This window comes from Schistocerca nitens, chromosome 8, assembly GCF_023898315.1.
Source record: "Schistocerca nitens isolate TAMUIC-IGC-003100 chromosome 8, iqSchNite1.1, whole genome shotgun sequence".
Taxonomy (NCBI): domain Eukaryota; kingdom Metazoa; phylum Arthropoda; class Insecta; order Orthoptera; family Acrididae; genus Schistocerca; species Schistocerca nitens.
This window is the reverse complement of record NC_064621.1, coordinates 122794832-122810758: the sequence shown is the minus strand read 5'-3', so window position 1 is coordinate 122810758 and position 15927 is coordinate 122794832. Positions and strand designations below refer to the sequence as shown.

The window sequence follows — 15927 nt, the reverse complement described above, 5'->3', positions numbered from 1 at the left end:
CACCCTTCCTCCCTCTTCAAAAGACTGCTGTCCCTAGCAGGCTCACAATACTCGAAAACACATACAACATATGAAAATATAATGCCTAATTAATCTACGCAAACCCAATGATGCAAAGCAAGAAAACAAAACAAAAAACTACAAATACTCCACTACTTCATGAATCGCAAAGCATACGAAACATCATGCTGTACTCTATTCTCCTGGTTTTCTCTGCACTGAACATCTCTCTTCACTCTCTCTTTCTTCCTCTTCCCTTCATGTGACATGCCTGGAATCACATCCAGACAACCCTTAAATTGCCACAACCGTCCCAATGTGTACTATCGTTGTTCTAGTTGGCAGCTGAAGCTTAACATTAACAGGGGATGTGGTTTCAACTACTTGGTATGGCCCTTGATACCTCATGACAAACTTCTTCGTTTTCCCTTTTAGCATATAGGGGCTGGATAGCATTACCCATTGCCCTACTCTATACTGCGGTAAACTTCCTTTCCGCTTCACTGCATCTTCCTGTCTTTCAAAAGCCTTCGTATTCACCTTTGTACCCATTTCCAAACATCCCGAATTGTCCTCGCGAATTGACATACAGATTCACTGGTCCTTCCTTATGCAGCTTCACTAAATCAAATGGTGACAGCATTTTTCGCCCGTACACTACCTCATATGGAGATAAACCAGTATTGGTATGGACTTTTGCATTGTATGCGCATACAATATGTTTCAAATACTCGTCCCACTGACAGTGATGAGAATCCACATAAAAACTCGGCATCTTCCCGATTGTTCTGTGTACCTGTTCTGTCCTTCCGTTGGCCTGTGGATGCAACGCGCTCGTCCTCACCTTCTTTACGTTCAACAATTTAGATATTTCCTTCATTAAATCCGACATGAAGTTGGTCCCTTGGTCAGTAATTATTGTCTCCGGTACACCAAACTTCAAAATCCATTTATTTACTAACGCTTGCACGACCATTGCTGCCTGTTGATTTGGCATACCCACCATCTCCATATACCTCGAAAAATGGCCTATTATTGCCAGAACGAATCTGTTCCCTGATGGCGTTCGACTGAAAGGTCCTAAGACATCAATTCCCAACACTGAAAATGGACATGTTAATTCCAGCAATTGTAGCTGTATCTGTTTCTGACTCAAATCTGCTCTCTGCACACATGGTATACAATTCTGGACATACTGATCCACATCCACTTTCCTACCTCTTCACCAATACCTCTCTGCCACTCTCCTATTCATTGCTCTACACCCGCAATGACCAGATAACCTTATCTCTCAGTTTCGCTGGCACTATTACCCTTATCCCTAACTTCTTTTCCCTGTACAGAAGACCATCATACATATTAAATTGTGGCTGTGTCTGATAAGCTTTACAATAGTCGTCAGCATCCTGTAATTCTTGCCATACTGCTAGGTCACAACCTATGACTTCTACTTTTGCCACCTTTGTACTCAGTGCATCCGCGTTATCGTGCTTCTTCCCAGGCTTGTGCACCACCTCGTAGTTGAATTCACTAATCCTCACAGCACACCTAGCGAGTCTAGTGGACGGATCCTTCAACCCCAACAACCACTTCAATGCAGCATGATCTGTCACTACCCAAAATCTTCTCCCATATAAATAACATTTAAAATATGTGATTCCATAGATTACGCTAAACATCTCCTTCTCTGTTGTTGAGTAATTCCTCTCTGCTGCATTCAACCACTTAGACACATAGGCTACAGGGTGTTCTTCCTCATCAATTTCCTGACTAAGAACACACCATAGTGCTTGATTCAATGCATCGCATGCTAGAATAAATTCCTTTTCAAAATCTGGAAACACAAGAACTTGACTTGATGTTAACACTTCTTTCAGTTTGTCAAATGCTTTCGGACACTCTTCTGTCCACTCAAATTTCACAACCTCCTGTAACAATCGCGTCAATGGCTGTGCTAAATCTGCAAAACCCTTAACGAACTTTCGATAGAAATTGCAAATTCTGATGAACGATTGCACTTCCTTAACTGTTTTCGGCTCCCAAAAATCCCTTACAGCCTGTACCAACCTCAGATCTGTTCGCACTCCGTCCTTACTGTTGATATGACATAAATATTTCACTTCTTCCAATGCAAAATGACAATTCTCCAGGCTCAACATTAAACGAGCTGCTCTTAATCTCATAAAGACTTCCCTTAACTGCTGTCTATACTGCTCCATACTACTTGAAAACACTATAATGTGATCCAAATAGACAAGACATTGCCGTGGTTTCAAACCCCTCAACACACTGTCTATCAACCACTGAAACGTTGCCGGAGCAGTTTCCAAGCTGAATGGCATTCTGATGTACTGGTAATGGCCTTCCGGAGTAAAGAAAGCAGTTTTTGGATGATCCTCTGGAGCCACTTCTAACTGATTATAACCACATGTCAAATCCATCATGGAAAATGTCCTAAGTGATCCAAAGTCTCCGATATGTTTGAAATGGGGTATGCGTCCGTTACTGTCTTATTATTGAGGTATCAGTAGTCAGTACAGAACCTGTATTTCTTAGTTCCATGCATAGATTTTTTAGGCACAACAATAATGCCTGCTCCCCAGCAACTATTACTATGGTGTATACCAGGTGTACCGGTATGAAATGAGCATTAAGATACAAATGTGTCAATAGGGAACATTTGTTGTGAACGAGCCTTAATTTTTTTTTTTTGTTTGGTTGGTATGACACCTGTCAAAGACATTTAGTATACATCAAGTCATGAAACAAATAACATCATATGTTTTCATTGTGTTAACAATGTCGAATTTTGTACCAGAAAGTGATTATTTGCGGAAAGCATTAATTTTTTGTTTTCATTTGAAAATAAGTGCTGCAGAGTCGCATCGAATGCTTGTTGAGACATATGGTGATCATGCTTTATCAGAAGCAACATGCAAAAGATGGTCTCAACAGTTCAGAAATAATGATTTTGTTGTAAGAAATGAAAAACGTGGAAGACCACCAAAAAAGTTCAATGACACCGAATTGCAAGCAATATTGGATGAAGATGATACTTTGAGTGAGAAGCAAATGGCAGCAATGCTAAATGTTGCACAACAAACAATTTTTGACCGTTTGAAAGCTATGGGAAAGATTCAAAAGTGTGGAAAATGGGTGCCACATGAATTGAATGAAAGACAGATGGAAAACCGAAAAACATTTCTCAAATTTTGCTTCAAAGACATGAAAGAAAATCAGTTTTGCATCGAATTGTTACTGACAATGAAAATGGATTTATTTTAAGAATCCTAAATGCTAAAAATCATGGGTTAATCCGGGACAACCATCAACATCGACTGCAAAACCAGATCGATTCAGCAAGAAGACAATGCTCTGTGTTTGGTGGGATCAGAAAGGTGTGGTGTATCATGAGCTTCTAAAACCCGGTGAAACTGTGAATACTAATCGCTACAGACAACAAATGATCAATTTGAACTATGCATTGATCGAAAAAAGACCAGACTGGGCCAGAAGACATGGCAAAGTAATTTTTTTACATGACAATGCACCTGCACACACAGCAAAACTGGTTCAGGATACAATAAAAACACTTGACTGGGAGCTGCTACCCCACCTGCCGTATTCACCAGTTCACCAGACTTGGCCCCTTCTGACTGCCATTTGTTTTCATCAATGGACACGCATTGGCTGAGGAACACTTCGATTCCTACGAAGAAGTCAAAAATTGGGTGTCTGATTGGTTTGCTTCAAAAGACGGACATTTCTATTGGCATGGTGTCCTCAAATTGCCAGAAAGGTGGTCAAAATATATAGAAAGCAATGGTCAGTACTTTGAATGAAATGTTTTTACTTTTCAATTCAAAATTAATGTTTCATTAAAAAAAAAAATGCTCATTTCATACCGGTACACCTGGTAATACCGTCCACAAGCTGATGATCAATGAAATCCTCCACAATCAGCTGCAAATATCTCGGTATTCTGTATGGTTTATGGTAAACAGGTGCTTCATCTCCTGTTGGTATCCTATGTTGAGCTAATGGAGTTACTGGCAACGGCCCTTGCGGAAAAAATAAATCCTCAAATTCCCACAATAACTCTTCCATATGCTATCTTTCTCCTCCTTTCAAATGCTTAATTTTGCCATGCAATGCAGTTCTATCAGCAGTTAGTGGTTGATTGTTTCGCCTATCTCTCGAACACCAGTCTCCATCTCTTTTACATCTAAATTCACTACTAAAACTCCTTTTCTCAAATTCGCATCTACAGCACTAAAATTATCCATGTTCACGGGGACTACTTGCCCGTTGTTTCCCTCTTGTAGGCTTATGATACTATGTTTCACAAAACAACCTAATGGATCCAAAAATTCATCATCCTCCAATGGTTCAGTAACACATACTATACCCACACTCTACACTTACTTGAAGGGACTTCCTGGTGCCACTAGACACACACTCATGCGAATTAAGCCTTAATGCTAATATGTGTGGTTCAATTGGTTTGCTCATTATGTTGAACACCCCTCGTGACAGCTCTGCATCGACAACAGTTTCCCCTAGCTGAAATAACATTCCACCAAGTCCCACAGTTTGTTGCCCAAGGTCAGTTTTGGCATGATGTTGATGCAAGAAATCTATTCCTAGGATCATGTGGTAGCCCTCGCTTACCCATGGTACTACCTCCATGCATGCATCAAATCGGACTTTCCCTATGAGAAAGTCAACTGTCACTGACCCCAAAGGCGTGACCTCCTTATCTCCCATTAAACTCTTAGCAGCCACTGACACTTGCGCCCCCGTGTCCAACAAAATCTTAAACTTTTTAGTTCCTATGGATCCTACCACTGAACATTCCACCTCTGCATATGTATTTGTAGCATTGAAATTAAACAGGAGCTCCCTCAGGTGGGTCTTGGGCCCCCTCTGCTGTTTAACGATTGTCCACCTCTCCATCCTCCACACTGCTGATTTCCACCCCTTTCTCTATTATTCGGTGACTGGGTACATTGCCTCTGCACCTGTCCCGTATGACCACACTTATAACTTTTTATACCTGCTGTAAACACTGCTTGTCTATCACGTACCCCTGTTGCCACGTCTATTTCCCCATGTTGAATTGCCAGCTGAATGGCCGAATACAAATCTTTCTGAGTCCCTTCACGCACTTTCCACAACATCTGTGCCAGTAATTCCCTCAAAAATACATAAAGTGCCCTTTGCTCGCCCTCCTGCAGCAGAACATCATTCACCTCATCGCTCTGACCAACTCGTAAGTATACTCATTAATTTCTCTTATCCTGTCCGCAAATTTCTCTACCGTCTCCCCCTGCCTCTTCATCATTGTACTCAACCTCTCCCTGAAGTACCAAGAGCTATTGTGTTTCTTGTACTTCTGTAAAAGCCCCTCCTTCAACCGCTTAAACAGTCCCACCTTCCTTAAGGTTTCAGAACACTTTACACATGTCTTCCCTTCACCTGTTAATCTAATCTTGGCTACATGTAACAACAGTTCATCAGACCAACCATTCATCACAGCTGAAGTTTCCACGTCCTCCACAAACAAACCCACATCCTCAGATGCCCTGCCAGAAAACAGAATAATCAAACTCGTGGCGGCTGGATCAATCTCCTGCTGCGGCACCCTAGGCAAAAACAACTGATCCGATGCGGTTTCCCACTCACTTCTAGATGTTAATTCACTTCTCAACTGCATATTGTCTGCTGTCAATTGTGCCACCTTTTCCAACAAAATCTGTACAGCTTTTGGTTCCGACACACCTTGCGTCCCTGACTCTGCCATTGTGTTGCTTTCGTTCCCAGTTAGCCCCGAAACAAAACATTTAAGTACAAGAATAACCTGACCTCCTACAGCTCTGTATCATCATACTCAGTATCATCATACATCAATACAAAAGTAATCAAATGCCATGAAAAACAACATCTTACTACCCCAAACACACTAACACTTATTCTGACAAAAAAAAGGTAATAATATGCCTATGCAAAACATCTAAAATGGCCTGCAGGAGCCATACTCAAAACACAAACAAAAAAAAAAAAAAAAGAAAACGTCCAACACTCAAAAAGAAAAATTTGTCACACTCACCACATTTTGTGACTGTAATGCAGGTGGTGGTCTCAAATGTCGTACTGTACAGATGAGGCCCGCTATTCTGACACCAAATGTAGAGGGATGTTGGACGAGGATGGAAACTGTCAGGATGCACTGTATTAAAACTCACCTGAGTTTCCCAAGTGATTTATTATTTCTAGCTACAGCACCCCCTGTCCTCTCGGTCTGCATCACTAGGTCCTGCAATGCCGAGGACACCACTTCACTGTATGCAAAACATCTTGGCACGGAATGGTTCAGTGAGCCGTGCAGTGCACTGCTGTGTGTCGGCCTTGTACGGCTGCGGAGTTGTGATGATATCAGGATGTGCTGGCAGTCGACTCAACAGTCTCCGTCCCTGCCACCTCAGTGCCACCCGCTGGGAGCTGCAAAAGACTGCCCGCAGTAGTGAGCCCTGGCGTGGCCCACCACTGGCTGGCTGCAGACCCCGCTTTGGCCTCAGACGGTCGAATCAGTGACCTGCTGTAGTTTGGAATGCTGGTGCCCTATCTGCTGCTGCGTGTAGCCGGTGGTGTGACATGCCTCATCGTCCAGGAGAGCTGTCACACTTGAATGCCTTGTTAGTGAATTGGCACCTATTTACAGGCGGCTGTGCGCCTCTGTTTTGCTAAAGCGCCACAAACCTCGTAACATCTGGGTTGGACCAGTGGGCCCCTTCTGCCTGTAACTTGTGCCATGCAAACCACTATGTTTACTCTTTTCAGCGAGTCTACGACCCTGTGGCCTCCATTCTATTCCGCAACTGCTGGTAGCATAACTTACTTTCAACAGGCCCGCGACTGGCTGTAACTTGTCTGCTCAGAAATATTGCACTGAAGCTAACCTTTTCCCATCTTAAACGGTGGTGCCACTGTATTAGAAAGGAATGTGTTGCATATCTTAATCACTGGACCACATAACTCCATTCTGAACTTTGTTGCCTGAGGATGACAAGTGACGAGTGCGAAAGCTTCACTGACCTCGACCACAACCAGCACTTGCCACATAGTACTCTGTTAGCCTCAATGATTTTCACACCAAAATGGAAGAGTGAAGTCACGTACATACCCACAAAAGTCAAACTGAACAGAAACATGGAAGTGTACACCATGAGACATAGACATGGAGGCAAAGTCTACATGAAAATTATTTTTGTCTCTTGTGTTCCCACTTTGTACAGCACAGCTCAGCTGAAAATGCTTTTTATCATCAGCAACAAATTTTAATATTCTGCTAGAGACACCATCGTAGCCAGCACAGTCAGTAAATTTTAGTGACCTAATGAAATCTGTAATCCCCTTAGGGGTTGTAGTTTTGAAATTAAAGTCATTTGGGGAGTATTCCATGTGTGCACAAGTAAATTTAATGCATTTGTATTTGATCGTTTATTACTGGGTGCAGTTCTTGTTGCCATTGTGAGGAAGTAACGACTGAATCTGGTGGCCAGTGATGTGAAAGTGTTGCCATTTCTGCCATGGGCTACATTTCATCTGAGTCATTATCATTGTTTCTTGCTTAATAACATTCCAAACAGTTGTTGCCTTATTCTTCATGTGTTTTAGTTTTTGAGCACTGCTCATGCATGTCTGGTTTTGAATGACAGACAAGAGGGTTTTGAAATATTGGTGGTAATGGAGTTCCAAATCTTGACTACTGCTTGTTCTCTCAAATACACAGGGCTTTTCTTCATAGCACAAGATACTTTAATGACAGGAGTTATCCACCGCTCATCATTGCTTCTGTTCAGTTACTAATTTACTTTAACAGAAAACAAGACTCTGAGCGCTGCAGAAATATGATGATGAAGTCTTCTCATATTACAGCCGAGTCAAAGCGTCATCTGTAGCAATGTTTTGACAAATTTCCTACTTGTCATCTTCACACAAACTCATTGTCTGAAAATGGCAAGTAGGAAACTTGTCAAAACATTGCTGCACAATGATGCCTTGATCTAACTGATAACCTGAGAAGACGTCAACATCGAAATTTGTTGAAAAGGTTGCATTCGCTGCAGAAATATGTTCAAGAAAGAGCTGAATTTTTCATCAATAATGTCTGCTTTATAAATTTCTACCCATTTTTCTTGTAATTTTCCTCTAAACACTGTGACTAAGTCTTTGTTTCTGATTATACAATACGATACTTGTCTTCTACTATCTGTATCTAACAGGCCACAAAATTTTATTGTTAACATCAGATAAACCATTACTGTTGCTTTGTAGCTAATTAATTCTTGGTACAACAGAACAGACACCATTTTGATCCAGCAGCCGCTATGAATTAAGACACAAAGGAGTTACAGACATTGGTGGTGAGTGGTCATTGGCTGAAATTAATGGTGAAATTAGAAAATTTGTGCCAGACCAGGATTCAAACCTGGGTCTCTTGCTTACTAGGCAGATGCTCTGACCACTAAGCCATCTGAACACAGTAGTCATTGCAACTGAATGAACTACCCATCATGTCTTCCATCAGACAAAGATTCTCAACTTATCCACATACTACTAATGTAGTGCCCTTTGCCGATTATTCTCATTACGTGTGGCATTTTGCCAATTCCTGTAAGAGTTTGAACACAATGTGCATCTGCACTGAAGAGAACACTGGCTGTCCTCGCCTTAATTATGTATATGTGGTGCCTGTTCTTTTGGACATGTACTAGTAGCTCTTTCAACTGTAAAATTTTTAACATAATTGCTGTTCAGCAATGGTGAAAGTAAATGAATGATTTGAGAAAATCAGACAGCAGTTGCAGGATAAAAGTTTATTAACATCCCTTGGCCATAGTTTCAACAATTGTAAAATTGTCTTCTTCAGAGATGGACACATAAAATCACATATTGGAGACGACAAATTTCAGAGCAAAAACTCATGACAGGTAACACATTATGTGTGACCATCAGTAAAACCAAATGAAATCCATTAAAAAACATTCTTAGTGGAGCTGCGCTAAGCATAAAAATCTTCACATTAAGATGTACATGGAATTAAAAGGTAGTGAAATCACCTGTATGCGGCTCGTGCCATGTGGTGAGTCGCCTGTCCTTTAATTCCATGTACATTTTAATGTGAATACTTTTATGTTTAGCCCAGTTCCAATGGGAATGTTTTTTATTCGACTTCATTTGGTTTTACTGATGTTCATACTACCACATTACTTGACATGAGCATCTCTGGTCTCAAATTTTTTGTACCAATGTGTGATTTTGTGTGTCCCTGTACGTCTGAAGAAGGCAATACTATAATTGTTGAAACCATGCTCAAGGTTTGTTGATAAACGTTTATACATACAACTGGTGGCAGATTTTCGCAAATCATTCTTTCAACTGTACTTTTCTTTTTTTCTCCAGCTGTCTTTCAGATGAATTTACCATAGAAAGTTCAAATGAACACAATGAAAATCACTGTGATAGGTTGATCAACCTAAATGCTTCCCATAAGTACCTGGGCAAATATACTTTTAACAGAGGCATTCAAATGCAAACCTCACTGCACATAATGCGACCAACGGACAGGAAATGCGTGAATTACACATATGTCCATTTGCCATGAGTGATTTGCAAAGCTCTGCCTTAACACATTCCACAGAACACTTCATCCAGGGCTCACCATAGTGCTCATAAGAGTGACACACCAGTGTGAGGAGGATTGTCAGCAATGTGCCGGATGGTATCCTCAATTGTATTACTGAGGGTACAGTCCAAACTGTACTTTTATTACATGATAGGAGCCTAAACCACTGGTAGTATCACAAAGTCCTGCATTTGGCTCAAAAATACTATATACTTGATAATCACTTCCCAAAGAGATCAGAACATGTTATAACATTCTCCTCCCAAGACTACTACCTAGCAATAAAACATTCTTGGTCTTCTTAAAACTTTTCTTCCTGTGCTGAGCTTGCACATTATGGCCCACACTGTAAGACTACTTTGGAATTTCTTGTGCTATTTGAATGCTTTTGTCTCCAGTATCTAATGCATTGAAGATAATGGTGACAGCTACACTGAAGCAGTCAGACTTCCAATGACACCTGGATCTTTTCACTGATTTGAAGGCTTGATTCTACTCCAGTCTTCATGTATAGGTCTAACAGTACCACTACAAACTGCAGTACACATCACTGCTAACTCTTCTTAGCCCATCATCATCATCATCATCATCATCATCATCTTGTCGAGTTTCCAGTCACTGGCTAGGGCCATTTGGAACATAGGTCTCTCCGTGGTCTTCTGTCTTCCCACCATTTCTCCATCTCCCCCTCAATCCAGTCTCTTCCTCTGTTTCAGCCACCTGTCTCCTGGTCTTTATCTTCATCTTTTTCCCTTCCCTTTCATCTTGTGTATCTCTGGATATCCTCATCCCCTGATCCTTCTATTATGTAACCAGTCCATCTTGGTTTCAAACACTCTTCCAGAATGCTGCTTGTCTCTCTGCTCATTTATTTCTCCATTGTTTCTTCCATTCTCATACATTAAGTTTCTGAGATATTTGTAACTCTTCTTCAGTTATTCCCCACCAATTGTTATTCCAGCTGTGATCCACTCTTTCTTCTTGGTTTGTGATCATTATTTCACACTTACTTACGCTAAATTTCATCCCATATCCTTGTATTATTCATTAGAATATGTCCAACTGCACCAACACTTCTTCCTCCATATTTCCCCAGGTCTTCAAATCATCTGCAAACATCATTGGTTTCATCTTTCCTTCACCAATTACTGGTGCCACTTTGGTCATTAGCTCATACATCACCACAATGAAGAGCAATGGTAAGAGAGCAGCTCCCTGTCTCAAGCCATTTTTCTGTTCCAGCCAATCTGATCTCTCCCCTCCCACTTTCAAACAGCTCTTACTCCCATTGTACATTTCTCTCATCCTTTTCTACCCCTCTATATTTCATGGACTTCCATCTCATACTATTTTTGCTTCTTGCTTTCTTCTTTGAAACTCTTGTTTCCATTGTTCTATTCTGGAACCATGCCTGAAAGGATGTACACTTCTTCTGCATTGTATCTTTCATTTCTTCATTCCATCATAGTGTTTTCTTCCATCTTTTTTTGTAGCTTGTCTTCCCACACACTGCTTCCGATGAACACACTGATGTCCTCTTAAATCTGTCCCATTCCTTTTCCACTGTTTCCTTCACTATTATGAGGTACTCTAAGCAAAGTTCCTTTCTTATCCTTAGCTTCTCTAGGTACATTGCTAGCAGTCGACAGTCGCTGCTTAAGGCATCTGATGGTATTATGACAATATCTGCAACTTTCCTATTCATTTCACTAATGTAGAGGATATAGTCAATTACCAACTTTCTACTCAAGTCATTAATGAAGCAGATAATCTTGTAGCTGAGAAAACAGGAGTTCCTGACCAACAAACCATTCCATTGGCAAAAATCCAACAGTCTGTCACCAATCAAAGTTTCAAGATAAACAGGTGTATTTGCAGTATGTGCAGCTGTAGTGACAATGATTCCATTTCTAGGAGTGACTGACATGTAGGTTGTATCACAACATTCCACATGAAACAAACACTGCCATTCTTCACATTTATTGTTATTCTTGGCAATTCTGTAAAATATGTGCACTTTTCCATAGTGAGAGAATATTCAGTTAAAAAAAGGAAGATAACACCTAAAAGATTTCTAAAACCAATTTTTGAATATTGCTTGATAAACATTTTCAGCTTTTTGCCTGATCAGATTGCCTGTTGTCATTTGGAGGCTAAAACAAGATTTTTCCATGAAGTAAACACTTATCTACAAAGAGAACATTCATACATGAATCTGCGGTTCAATGTATTCAGTGTTTATGCAGGAATGCCCATTATAAACATTCCTTCCTGTAACATGTCCTGATGATACACATACTGTTGGTCACCACACATATGTAGTCTCTTTATGAAGAATTTGGTTCTCAATTCTCGATGACATCACTCTTCTAGTAACTATATCAAGTGCAGACTACACAGTTATGATGAGGTAATGGTCCTACAAAACAGCATTGCCCTTAGTTGAAACTACTTGATGCAGAAAATAAGTATAAACATTTTTGTCATACCCTAGGAATAACAGAAAGGTGATCACTTAAACACATGTCCTCCTCTGTCTGCACTTTATCTGCTTCCAATCTCTCTCTCTCTCTCTCTCTCTCTCTCTCTCTCTCTCTCACACACACACACACACACACACACACACACACCAGCAACACCGCAACCATCTGCAGTCTTGTTCCTGAATATGTTGTTGTCTATTACATGGGAACAACACAAATTTATAGTGCAACCAATTGTTTTTATATGACAGTTTTGTGGAGTGCTATTGGGATAACAAAATACTTGAGTTCTACCACTTCCTCTGTGGTTTTCCAAGGCGTTTCAGATTTTTCCTAACTGATGGTAACCAGAGTGTTCCAGATTTCACATTAAAAATTAAAGTTCATAAGATAAATAACTCCATTTCTGACAGGAATGATACAATTGTTGAAACTTACTGCTTGAAAGTATGCTGACATGCATTGCTTTAAAATTTTTGGATTCTGCGAAATAGTAAAATACGATGAAAGATAAGAATTTCCAAGAATTGCCCAAGACTGTCCATCATTCGGATCCAGCTGTACAGCTTCTCTTGCTTTGTTTAGACCTTCCTCAATATTCTTAATTCTCTCCTGGGGTGTCTTGGAAGGCTCCTGACGCAACACCATGGACAAATTTCTAAGGGATATTTTATTCTTTTTCTGAAACAAAGATAATTCATACTATGAATGCACAGATTTTCTATTACAGGTAAATGATATCTTAACACAAAGATTAGACATGTTGCGATAAACAGTATACACACAAAAGAAATTATAGCTGACTTACATATTATGGAATGTCTCATATTTAGTGCTAACACTGTTCATACCCAAAGACATTAAGTGTAAAAATCATCATGTCTGTCTGTCTAATGATTATCTCGCCATTTAATATTTTGCACACAATTTGGTGTACCAATATACCCTTACACATTCTTTAATTAGACAAAGTGGAAAAAGTAACATTATAACTGGACATTATGGTTTTTCCACGCATGAAAACATAAAGCTCAGTTGTTTAATGTGAGACTTTGTAAACAGCACTGTTACAAGGTGTCTACCTGAAGAAAGCTGGAAAGGGCTTTCAGGAATGATAATTTTTGGTCTGTTACAGATACATTTATTGTGTTTCAACAAGAAAAAAAATGGTTTTGGGTCTGTTTTCAACAATTCACTTAGCGAGTCTGAAGATAAGAATGACAGTATTCATCAGATTAGTATAGCCGATCATTAACAAAAATCTACAGTAGAAACAACACTTCATTTGGAAATGACCGTCAGATTAACATCCAACTTCTGTACCGGAGAGGGGAAGGGGAGATGGAGAAGAGTAGGGAGGGGGGGGGGATAGGGACAAGGATAGAGAGAGAGAGAGAGAGAGAGAATGAGAGGGGGGGGGGGGGGGAGATCCTGAACTCAGAAGCATAAATTTTTTATTTATTTAGTTTCTTAGTTGTTTTCAGATGGTGTCAGTTCATACCAAACTTTACATACAAGCAAAACAAATTTTATTCTATAAAGAGTCTTTCATCAGTCAGTGATGAACAATCAGTCAGCGAGCAGTCACGTCTGGGGGCAGTAACTGCCAGCCCTACACAGCAGAGCCTCTGATGATGAGCACAGTTAGCCATCAGTCAGCACCGAGCGAGGTGGCGCAGTGGTTAGACACTGGACTCGCATTCGGGAGGATGAAGGTTCAATCCCACGTCCGGCCATCCTGATTCAGGTTTTCCGTGATTTCCCTAAATCGGTCCAGGCAAATGCCGGGATGGTTCCTTTGAAAGGGCACGGCCGACTTCCTTCCCCATCCTTCCCTAATCCAATGAGACTAATGACCTCTCTGTCTGGTCTCCTTCCCCAAACAACCAAACCAAACAAACTATCAGTCAGCAATACCCACAATAAAATTGCTGGCTAGTGTCTATGGGAAACCATGAGGAGGCAAAGCACAGTAAGTATGGATCCATGATCAGAGGTTTCTACACTTACTGCCAAGCCTAGGCCACACAAGATTTTCAGTCTGGGCCAGTGCTGTTCGTATTAGTGTACTTGCATTTGACAAGTCATGCCTAATGATGCACTGACTACACTGTACATCTTCACTGTCAGTGTACATTCGTGGGACTGGATAATATAACAAACAACTTAAGGATTTAACTTCATACTGTTTGTCTAAGAACTTCACTGTGGGCAAACAGAGCTATTGGGGGGTCACTGGGTTTTAGTAAATCCCACAGACTTTGTGGTGTTACAACACCGCAAATATTTGTCTCATAATGTGCCTGTGACAAATACAAGCAAATCGAGCAGGTCAATTGCTGTAAAGTGCAGAAAGGTGTACCTTTCTACAGAGCATGAGAATATTACACTCAACTATTTTTGCATAGCCAGTAACAGCACAGCAGAGATGGCTTTGAAAAAAGTTTTAGGTTGCAAAAGGTGGAGTAATTTAGATTTTCAGGTATGTTGTATGTATTATCCCTTTCATGAAAAATCTATGTTTTAAGTGTTCTCTTCCTCATGCATTATCCACTATCTTGAAAAAAGTGCTAAGAAATGGGACTTTTTTCAGTTTTTCCTCACTAAATCGCTTCAGGTGCATTTTAGGCAAAAATATGCCATAATAAATTTTAAACAGCGTTAAGTTTGGATCAAGTTTCATACACAACATGTTGGAAAATTCTGAACAGCTACTGAGATATGAGGCTGCGAAAGTCTGCAAAAATGCCAAGAAATTGCAAGAAGTTAGATATGTCAGTGTTTTTGCCATTATACCTCTTTTAGTAAAGTTTTGTGCACAACACATAATAATCAGTGTTGATGTCCAAAGACTGGTTTGATGCAACTCTCCATGCTACTCTATCTTGTGCAAGCCTCTTCACCTCCCATTAACTACTGCACACTACATCCCTCTGAATCTGCTTATTGTATCTCTTGATCTCTGTCTACAATTTTTACCCTCCATGCTTCCCTCCAGTACTAAATTGGTGATCCCTTGATACCTCAGAATTTGTCCTACAAACTGATCCCTTCTTCCAGTCAAGTTTTGCCACAAGTTCCTCTTCTCCCCAATTCTACTCAGTACCTCCTCATTAGTTAGGTGATTTACCCATCTAATCTTCAGCATTCTTTGTAGCACCACATTTCAAAAGCTTCTATTCTCTTCTTGTCTACACAGTTTAATGTCCATGCTTCACTTCGATACATAGCTACACTCCATACAAATTCTTTCTGAAAATACTTCCTGACACTTAAATCTATACTTGATGTTAAGAAATTTCTCTTCTTCAGAAATGCTTTCCTTGCCATTGCCAGTCTACATTTTATATCCTCTCTACTTCGACCATCATCAGTTATTTTGCTCCCCAAATAGCAAAACTCCTTTACTACTTTAAGTGTCTCATTTCCTAATTTAATTCCCTTAGCATCACCCGATTTAATTCGGCTACATTCCATTATCTTTGTTTTGCATTTGTTGATGTTCATCTTATATCCTCCTTTCAAGACACTGTCCATTCCGTTCAACTGCTCTTCCAAGTCCTTTGCTATCTCTGATAGAATTACAATGTCATCGGCGAACCTCAAAGTTTTTATTTCTTCTCCATGGATTTTAATTCCTACTCCAAATTTTTCGTTTGTTTCCTTTACTGCTTGCTCAATATACAGATTGAATAACATCGCGAAAGGCTACAACCCTGTCTCACTCCCTTCCCAACCACTGCTTCCCTTTCATGC

At 40.3% G+C, this 15927-nt stretch overlaps 1 protein-coding gene and 1 non-coding gene across 2 annotated transcripts in view; both read right to left on the bottom strand.

Annotated features, from left to right (window-relative positions):
• The window catches only part of LOC126198767 (tetratricopeptide repeat protein 5-like), a 165074-nt gene that overhangs the window by 63665 nt on the left and 85482 nt on the right, over positions 1–15927 (bottom strand). The window contains exon 4 of the mRNA XM_049935326.1: positions 12610–12852. Coding sequence (XP_049791283.1) covers positions 12610–12852 — 243 coding nt within the window. The remainder of the gene's footprint in view (positions 1–12609; positions 12853–15927) is intronic.
• Trnat-agu (transfer RNA threonine (anticodon AGU)) lies at positions 8470–8542 on the bottom strand. The gene has a single exon. It is a non-coding gene; the product is annotated as a tRNA-Thr (tRNA).